The sequence below is a fragment of the Peromyscus maniculatus genome, chromosome 8 (assembly GCF_049852395.1).
Source record: "Peromyscus maniculatus bairdii isolate BWxNUB_F1_BW_parent chromosome 8, HU_Pman_BW_mat_3.1, whole genome shotgun sequence".
In the NCBI taxonomy this organism is placed as follows: Eukaryota; Metazoa; Chordata; class Mammalia; order Rodentia; family Cricetidae; genus Peromyscus; species Peromyscus maniculatus.
Window position 1 is genome coordinate 77,671,634 of NC_134859.1, and position 10,247 is coordinate 77,681,880.

General features: G+C 44.9%; 1 protein-coding gene across 6 annotated transcripts in view; it reads right to left on the minus strand.

The window, feature by feature from the left end:
- Positions 1 to 5,568, minus strand: part of Tom1l1 (target of myb1 like 1 membrane trafficking protein) — a 46,657-nt gene extending 41,089 nt beyond the window's left edge. For 2 of the 6 annotated variants that reach the window (XM_042282603.2, XM_042282604.2), the window contains exons 1-3: positions 5,419 to 5,568; positions 2,337 to 2,421; positions 478 to 556 (exon numbers count right to left, since the gene is read on the minus strand). In XM_042282603.2, coding sequence (XP_042138537.1) covers positions 478 to 556; positions 2,337 to 2,421; positions 5,419 to 5,476 — 222 coding nt within the window. In that variant the 5' untranslated portion in view covers positions 5,477 to 5,568. Of the gene's footprint in view, positions 1 to 477; positions 557 to 2,336; positions 2,422 to 5,418 lie in introns of those variants that run through there. The other 4 variants (XM_006972010.4, XM_076543132.1, XM_076543133.1 and 1 more) reach the window with 4 other exon arrangements.
- Between the last annotated feature and the right edge of the window lie 4,679 nt (positions 5,569 to 10,247).

The following is a 10,247-nucleotide window of genomic DNA, read 5'->3' on the forward strand; positions in this document are numbered from 1 at the left end:
GAGTGACAGAGAATGTTCTACAAATTATATCATCTGAAGAACCTGGTTGAAACTTCAGAGGCTGCCAGTGCCTCAGGAGTCTACAGTGGTGCTGAAGAGAAGTAGGAAGCTGTCAGGGAGCCACCTTTCACAACTTCAGTTTTCTTCTTCTTCAAACGTGGCCAGCAAATACAAACACACACTCATTGATCCATTTATCATCTACTAGTTTTTAACCACAAGTTCTAAGATCTTGATAGGGAAAAACTAATTCTGTGGGAATGTTTTCTTTCTACAAAATTAGATGGCACTGTAGTCAACTGAACACCCTTCCGCTGCTCTCAAGTAGATGAGGAGTCTTAAGTCACACAGTCCAAATCTCATTATTACCCAGTGGTCATCTCTTAGACTATGATTATATTTTTTTTTAACTCATTGAAAATGTTAATTCTAGGCAAGGAAAACTCCACAATCTCAACTAGCATTAAAAGTACTTACTGACAAGGAAAGTTGTATTTCTTTGTGGTTGTAGTTTTTGGAAATCCTTTTCTTCAAAGCTTTTACTGCATCTTTTGGCCTATGGTAATAAATACACTGAAATCATCAATTTGGATGTAGAAGCAGTTTCCATGAAAGTAATATGCAATATGGAAATAGGAATGGCATAAGAAAAAAGACTGATGCTTGATTCTGCTGCCACCTTAGGTGGGCCACTTAACTTACCACATCTGAGTGTCCTTGTGTAATAGATAGATCACACCACCTGTCCCCAACCCCCCACCAAGAGATGCAATGAAGATATTTACGTAAGTGTATTACATAGAAAACACTGATCATGAAATGTGTGCACACCAGTTTCTATCAAGGCTCAAAATCAGGCTACAGGAGATGTAACCCTAAAACAACAAAAGAAAAGTGTTCCCTTTAAGATTCTTAGCATTTCCTGACTTATCCTATTGGTAAGGGGATATAGGAGTTACAGCAGTTTACTAATTCCGATCTGCTATAACTTTATGCTAGGAAGATCTGCAAGCAGAGAGTCAAAATTCACATTGTTAGATTTCCCTTTTGCATGATCAATGAAGAGATTGATAACAGTAATGAAAAAGGTTCACAGAGGACCTAAACACAACACAGGGCATATAATACTATAACTGTGGATCTGGGGAGATGCTCAGTGGGTAGAGCATTTGCTGTGTAAAGCTTGAAGACCTGAGTCAGGATCCCCAGGCCCAGGTAAATCTATGGTGGATGGATTACAGCCTGCCTGGTCATTCACATGCTTGCTTAGAAGGTAGAGAGGGACGCTTGGAATAAGCTAGCTAGTCGACTGGCCTTATTGCAGAGCTCTGGGATCAGCTGAGAAACCTTGACTCAACCGATGAGGAGAACAGTTGAAGAAGATCCTTGAGGTCAGCCTCAGGCCTTCACACTAAAGTGTGCTCACCCACATGTGAATACACATGCATTCACGCATACCACATACAGAGACATATTTCAAAAAAAATCTGTAAACTCTTAGACATGTCAACCATAGGCACTTGCCTTTAATATATAACCAATAATTATGTTGCCATGTTTTCTTCACTATCACAAACTAGACTAACTCTTTTTCTATCAATTATCCCTTAAAAATTTCAACAAAAATGAACAAGTTTCACCTTTGATCATAACCCATAGTTGATTAAATTTAAAGAAGTTGTCCTTGTTAAAGACTTTTTCTTTCTTTCTCTTTCTTTTTAATGACTTCCAGCTTAGATAGTGTATCAACACACAGCACATCTTGTACGAGTACAGTATGAACAGGGGTGAGCTGGCATGATGAAGGAAAAGCGCTGTCCCCTGACAGGGAAAGAAAAGACTGTTCATTTGTTTCCTGAATAATCAAGAGAGTTGGTCACCACCGGCCTGGCCACCACCAGAAGCCACCCAGCTCCCAGCTTCGGGATAATGCTTTTGTTACATAAAACACCGGCAATCAGAGTGCGAGAAAGCTCTAAAGGAAGAAACAATTTATCTCTCTCTCTCTCTCTCTCTTTTTAAAATCTTTTTAAAACAGAGAATTTGAGCAAGACAAAGACAAAACGTAAACTAGTAAAGAAAAGGCAAAGGAGGGGACAAGGTCTAATGAACTCTTGGGTACTCCGCATGCTGGAGCAAGGAGTTGTCCCCAGTGTCAGCCCGCTGTCTTCACGAGGTAGGATGTGCCTGAAGGACAGCAAAATGTCCTTTCGAAAAAAAAAAAAAAAAAAGCAAAAAAACAACAACAACAACAAAAAACACCGGAAAGGTGGGCCAGGGAGAACACGCCGCAGTTCTGATGTATCTTCTCAGGGCACACATCACCATGAACTTACCCATCCTGCGTGGTGTTAATTATGTCACAGATGTGCATGAACTGGCCCCAGTCTTCAGTCTGAACTCCAGCAAACGTAGCCTTTTCTGCAAAGATAAAGCTGCTTGTGTTAAGTCTGAGCCACCACAGAATAAAACATATCTTGTCTCCTTGAAATATTCTGCCTGGTGCACTAACAAGTACCATGAAGTCTATGCTACCAAAGGGTAAAGTGATTTTTCCCCCTCCTAAACCATTCCCAGTTACTCAGGAATCAATCAGAAGTCAAGTTCCGAGGGCTGCTGTTGCAACAGTAATGAGTGAGCCATTAAGAAAGCCTACAACAGCTGGCCATAGGGCCAAAACAGACCAGTTAAATCTCTATCCTCCAGGCTCTTTCAGAAGACAGAATTTCAGATCTGTGGCATCCTGGGTAGTCACGGGCAAGGTGGACTACACATTGAAGGAGCTTTAGCCAACCTAGGCCTGCCTTGCCAGTCTTGCCCTCCTCCCTCATTCCCTCTATCTTGCTAAAAACCACTAAACTACATTCCTAAAGCTAGCCACCAAGGTCTATTCCCTTATTTGGCCACTTCCTTCTCCTGAGGCTGACTACCAAGGTCCAGTTATCAAAGTATTGGAAGTCCAGTAATCAGAATCTTTCTTTGGCTTACCTAATTAAATGCCCAATTAAAATCAAACACCTCATGCTAACCAGCGATGTACCTTTATAAACCGCCATTTTCCTATGTGCCACGTCTGTCTCCTCTCTATCCAGAGGCAGTCTTTTATCCCTCCGGGACAAATACCCCTTTCCTCCTTCCCTTGTTCCCTTCCCCTTCTCCCTCGTCCTCTATCTCCTGTCTTTGTCTCTTATTTCCTGACCTCTGTCCCTCTAGGGCACGTAAATCTCCTTGGTGCTGAGAACTTGGTCTTGGGGGTCCTGAGCCAATACTTTTCCTTCCACACATCACTCTTTTCTCATTTAACCCAGGTACAAATGATGAAAGATTTTCGAAGACAGTAAAGAAATGACCCAAGGTCACGTACGTATCAAATAGAACTTGCATTCAAATCAAGGTTATTTGATTCCACTGTTTGTATTTTTAAATTATTTAAAATAAAGTATTTGGTGGGGGAATAAGAAAAAAAAAAAAAGGAAAACCCAGCACAGTAACTGAGCAAGATGGCTTCTGGCATCAAAGTTATGGCAGGCAGATTTACACACTCACACCCTTGACATTCCCTTCTCTAGCCAGCCTCTTTAAGAACACAGAACGAGGGTTGGACAACCTCTAACACAGTGGTTCTCAACCTTCCTAGTGCTTTAACACACTTCTGCATGTTGTGGTGAGCCACAACCATGAAAATGTTTTCGTTGCTACTCCATAACTCTAATTTTGCTACTGTTATGAACGGAAATGCAAATAGCTGTGTTTCTGGATGGTCTTTGGCCACCCCTGTGAAAGGGAGGTTGGACTCCAAAGGGGTCGTGACCCACAGGTTGAGAACTACCGTTCCACTGTCAGTGTGTTTATTGGCTTCTATGGCAAAGATCCCCAAGCATAGTGTGACACTTGAATTTGGCTCTGAATGGACAAAACTGAGCAATCTTGCCTGTGTTGTTAGGCACACATTATTCTTCCATCTGCCAGATACTTCCTCCTCCTTTCCTAAAGAACTATTCACTCTTCAAAGGCTCAGTTCGTTTTTCCCTTTTCATAAGTTTTGCATGCCTTAAGTGTTTTCTAGGGTTTTTTTGTTTTTCGAGACAGGGTTTCTCTGTGTAGCTTTTGTGCCTTTCCTGGAACTCACTCTGTAGACCAGGCAGGCCTCGAACTCACAGAGATCCGCCTCGTTCTGCCTCCCAAGTGCTGGGATTAAAGGCGTGCGCCACCACCGCCCGGCGTGTTTTCTAGTTTTGTAAAGGTTCTTATGGTGGTTACTACAAAATATGTCCATCTTCCTTATAAGCAAGTGAGTTCCCTGAAGGTAGAGACTGCCTTCCTGAAGGTAGTTCTAAATGTTTACAGAACTAAAGGATAATTTGATAATTGCTGGAGTTTCTTTTGTTTGTGACGATTCAGTGTGGATCTGCTTCTTCTCAGGACTCATTCTAATACACACTATCAAGCTAGGAGATGGGCAATGAAGAGAGGGTTTTTCCTCAAGGGCAGCGCTCTTCCCGTATTTTGAAGATGTGGAGACACAGGTTTAAGTTCCAGAACGTCCCCTGTCCCTACAGCAGTTAACTTACCCTCAGCCTCAACTCTCTGAATCTAAGCCCTCCTTACAAATACCAGGTCCTTAAGATTTCATCACCCTATTAAGTTCCAGACAGTTTGCCTGTCATTAATACGTTCTGGTGCCACACCCTGCCCTCAGAAGAAAGAATGGGTCTGAGGTGGCAAAAAGCCAAGTGTCGTCAGTGGCTTCGGCGTTGTCCACCTCTAGTTCGGAGCACAAGCACACGGGAGAAAAGAGGGCAGTGCTGGGTTGGAGGGCGAAGCTTGAGGGCCCCTGTGACTCCAGATGGCCCCTCTCCCTGTCCTCAGCACCACCAACAAGCGCTTTCAATCTCTGTGTTTATGCAAAAGGCCACCCAGACCGCTTGAGCTGAGCGCTGGAGAAAATTGCTTTGGAGAAACCTGCCTCTCCAGGTGAGGTCACGCTAATTTGCTTCTCTGAGCCTTCTCCTCCTGGTCTGTAAAATGGGCAGAACAATAAAGTGCTGGGAGTGGACGCACTTTATGAAGAACCTTCCCCGGGTCAAGAAGTTTCCACTTTCTCCTCCCAGCGGCCCCAACACTCCACACAGTGCTGCGGGTCACCTGCTTGGCTCCACTCGCCCAACTGATATCCAGAGGAAGATTTTGCATTTTTTTTTTTTTTCCAGAGAGGTCCTGGTATAAGTGAACCAAGAAAGAAAGATGGACAGCTGCCTCAGGTGGCACACAGGTGGCGTGGGAAAGCTGCGGGGGAGGGTAGCATTTTCCTCCAACTTGGTCCAACTCGGCCCCCCAACAGTCGAGAATGGAGTCGAACGGGCAAAGCTCCCACGGTCCCCAGAGCCAGCCCGGATGTTGCTCCCCGCGCCTCCTTACCTACGAGGTGACCCACGGAGGTAGCGTAGGGATCGCGGTGACTCTTCCCAAACGCCATGGTAGCTCCAGAGAGCCCTCCCAGGAAATCCGCCTCCACGGCCCTCCGACTGGCGACTCCACCCGCCCGGTGCCCGAGGCTCCTCCTCTCCGCTCCAGCGCTTCGCCGCCGCTGCGAGGCGCCAGGCAGCTCGCCCGGCGGGCGGGCGGGGACCCCGGGGACTTGGCGCACCTGCTGCGCGCGCCTGGCGCTTGCCGCTCCGCGTGACCCTAGGTGGGCTGAGAGCCCGGGTGGAGCTGTTTGACCTCGTACCCCAAGCCTGGGAACTCGGAGCCCAGCTCCAGTGTCTCCAGTTGAAGGCTGAAGATCGTTCCTCGTGCTTTGGAGACTAGGCAGTGTGGGGTTGGTTGCAAATGCAGCTGAGGAGTGTTGGTAGGGTTAATGGAAAGCTATATGACCTCTCAGGTCACCGTCACACACCTCCAGAACAATGAGACTTCGCCTATTCCCTGAACCGATTTTTGCGCCCTGCGCTTTAAATCTACGGAATTGGGAGGAGGATGGGCTGTCTATGAGAGCGACGGCCTCCCTGGAGCCTAGGCTCTTTGTTTCTCTCCTGTTTCCAAGAGGGACCACGGGGCGCCGCCACACAAGCTCTTGGCTCCTAACTCCATCTCCTAGGAGCCCTGCTTTCCAGCCTCCTGGTGAAAGGAGAGTGGGGCTTTCCTGGGGCTCTGGCAGGAAATATGTTTGGAATGTAAATCCACATTAAGGAACCAAACTCCTTTGTAGCTTCTCTATTGGAGTCAAGATTTCTTTTTCCTTTTTGCTCGGCTAACATCAGACAAACCAGCCTCCTATCTGTAGAATGCCTTCTGAGAGACTGGGCTTCTCTGCTCTTGGTAAATTTTGCTTCCTGTGGCTAACTGGAACTCAGCTCCACATATATAGTGGGTATATTTCCCCCCTGAAAATGGTGACTCGGAAGAGCGAGAGGACCTAGCATGACTCATGTTTTGGTCTTATATATTTTAGCATAGATGCCAAAACCAATTACATTGTGCTCTAAGTGGCTAGCATCTCTTTTATTGACCTCAAATCTTCTTCCGCCTCCTCATTCTCCTCCTGAGTGAGTTAACACCGATATTTTACAATCTAAAACACAGCATTTTTGTTGTGATAATATTTCTCAGAATGAGGTTGGTCTTAACTGAAATAGGACGTGGTTATCAGGCTCACTAGCTGTTTCGTGTGATGCCATTTATCCATTCCCGTAGTCAAGTCGTCATTACAACCGAGGTTGAAAACCTCTGTTGGTGATATCAGCCTGATCTCTGTTTCATGTTATAGTCGTGGGTAAATCATCTGCCTTCACTGCCGTGTGCACTGGGGCGGTATTAGGGAGAAGGTCAACTTTGGCACTAGCTCAAATGCTGATGACCCTTTACAGGGAACAAGAAGTAGGAAGGAGCTGCGTACCCCCCCCCCCCATCATTTACAGCCTACTTCTACCGAGAGGGGGGTTAGGCTTTCCGTTCCCTCTGTCTGATTTCCTTACATGGCAAAACTGAGAGAGCACAGGAAGAAGAGTAGCGAGGAGTGTGCCCTGGACACCGAATGGCTGATGATTACCACCTGCGTTCCCTCCCTGCACAGACACTGCCCCCCGCCCCCCGCCCCCAGGATGCTGTGACGGCTGTAACCATTTCTTTCTGTGCTCTGTGACTTTCTTCACCATCCCACTCGTCCCCAGAAGTGAATATCGACCCAATTAGTGTTACTGAGGTCTAGGAGAAGGATATTAGAAGTCACAGCCAAGTTGAGGTCAAAAAAGGAGCATAATTCTAGACAAAAATAGGGATTAAATACCTGGATACCACTGGTCTGGAGAAGGGACTCAGTGGCTAAGAGCACTGGTTGCTCTTCCAGAGAACCAGGGTTTGATTCCCAGCCCTCATCTGGTGCTCACAGCCATAGGTAACTCAGGTTCCAGGGGATCTGACACTCTCTTCTGGCCTGCATGGGCACCAGGTACACACATGCACACACGTGGTGCCCAGACACACATGCAGGCAAAATACTCATGCACATAAAATAAAATGAAGTTTAAGGAAATGAATAAATGAATACCAGGAGCCCAAACCTTACTAAGATCTCTTCCAAAGCATTTTTTAATTATGTGTGTATGTATGGTGTATGTGTGTGGGTATGCAGGCACATAAGTACTGTGTGTATGCGTGTGTTGGTCAGAGGACAACCTCAGAGTTTCGTTGTTGTTGGCATTGTCTGAAGCCTCATAAGCCAGGCCAACTAGTCCAGGAGCTTCTAGGAAATTTTGTCTCTGCCTCCCACCTTACTGTCGGATCACCGGGGGGGATTACTGATGCCCACTTACCGCACCCAAGAGTACATGGCTTTTGAAGATTCCAACTCAATTCCTCATACTTGTAGTGGTAAACCCTCTCTCCAGCCCTGCTGACCATTTAAGTGTGTATACGTCATGATGCTAGGTGAAAGTGAGCAAGATACTGCTTTTCAAAATGTGTTTAATGCCTGCAACTGAAAACCTTACATTATTGTGGTATGGAAAGTAGTGTACACTTCATTTTTATAAATAAGCTGAGATTCAGGAAGATAGAGCTGTTAAATGGCTTGGCTACATTTTGAGCCATGGCTTTCTGAGTCTGGAGCCTATATGACTGCCAACATTTGAAGTTGATGACTGAGTGTGACATTCTACTCGGTAAAGGATTCTGTTTGAGTCAAAGTAAGACCTTGACGAATGAGGCAGTCTACTTCACTGGCACAGAGTTCTGCTTTTTTTTTTCTTTCTGTGCTTGCTCAAGAATCTTAGTGTGTTTTTGCTAGTACCATAAATTAGATGTGTTCTCTATTCATTACATGATTAATCCCATAGTAAGCATGAAACCAGATTTTACAGATTAAAATAATTACTACAGATAATTTTTCACACAGTCACACTGCTAGTGAAAAACCAACAGACTCCAGATTCTGTGACTTTAACCACCATGCTATACCACCCTTTCATGGTCCTGGATGATAGGCAATGCACACACATTGTAAAGAGCAGATTCTGGGGGAAGGTACTTGCAGAATGTCGAGATCTGAGTTAATTCCATCCGCGATTCTGTTTCTTACCCCTGAAAATTTTAGATGATCAGAGCTAGATAAGGCTTTGGAACTCACACTGTCTCTGTTACCAGCATTTTAGAGTGACATCCAATGAAAATGGATGGCTGGCTCAAGGCTGTCCCACTCCAGACTGGGATGACACAACATAGTTTAAGGTTAAAATGTCCATTCTTCCTCTTTGTTTTAGTATTTAAATGTGAAACTCCAACCCCTACCCCGGTCTCTCTAGTAGCTTCTACAGCTTTCTCTTTCCCATTTGGATGAGTTCAGTCCCAAGCATTACCCACCCGTTCCCAATTATGCTTCTATGGAAGCTGACTTCTGCAGCCCTGTGATAGGGCTTTATCTTTATCTCTGTGAGAGATCTTCCTTCTTTCCCCCAGGGCACAGCTCCTCCCTATCTTTCTTCTCTGCTGTTTCCCAACCACCTTCACCTGGTTCCATTTCCCTCTCTGCTGTGCTAAACCTAAGCTTCCACATCTTTCCACAGCCCGGGCTTCCTCTTTCTCCATGTCCCTCCACCATATTCTCCTTTTCCATTCTTCAACTGAGCCTTTTCTGACCACTCCCATGAGAATTGAGCGTTTCTTTCCTGCCCTAAGCATGTTTCTTCTTTGGAACCTACAACAGTTTATGATAGCTGATTGTTCAGAAATTGTCTTCTCTGCCTTCTAAATATAATTCCCTGTGGGGAATAGGACTATGTGTGTTGGGTGGTGCATCCTGTCACTCAACAAACTGGAAGAGATATATATTGAATGTATGAATACCCCTTTAAAATCTTAAGCAGCTCTGCTCTTCCTTAGATCCGGTCTCTTATTCCCCTCCCCCACCCCCACACATCCTGGATGGCTTGGAAACTGACCTCAGTGTGACTAGAATTATACTTAACCCCTTCCTCCACCATCTATAGCCGACTGTCTTGTCTTTTGACTGTACCAGTTATTCTCAAATTCAATGCACCATCTGGGGGCAAAGAGTGTTGATGCATGCATGAGTCCACCCCCAGACTTCTGCATTTAACTTGTCTTGGGTATAAAGGGCATCAGGATAGACATTTAAGTGTCCTCAGTTGACACCGCAATTTCCCAAACAGGAGATCTTGGGCATTGTCTCTGTCATTTAATCAGTTCTGGATTTCTCTGTGTCTTAAGCCACCTCATTTTCTGCCTGTTTGTTTTTTCCCATGGGCTATACTCTTCACTCCAGCAGTTCTTTGATGTCATAAGTCTGTTCAGGGATAAAATTAAGTCTAAGTTTTCATGAACCCAACCAGGGCCTCGTGAATCTAATGGAATATTATTTCTCCTTAATAGTAACATTTTTTTCACAACAAATCTTGCCCACTATTTTTGAAACTCACACACACACACACATATACACACACATACATATGTTTATATATATTTATGTATATATATATATATATACACACATATATATTGTTTCCAGTGATTTTTAACAATGCTACAATTTTATAATTCCTGATTATAGAAAATGAAGTTCAGATAAAAGCTTTTCTACTCTTTCTTCTTCTGGAATAGCTATCAGGTTCATGAAGAGGCTCTCTCCCTCCACATCTTCCTTCAGGGCCATTTTTCTCTATTTCTATGGCACTTAGGCTGAACCCAGAGACCCAGGATGAGAAGGGAAAAGTCTCAGGAACAAGAAAAGCAGC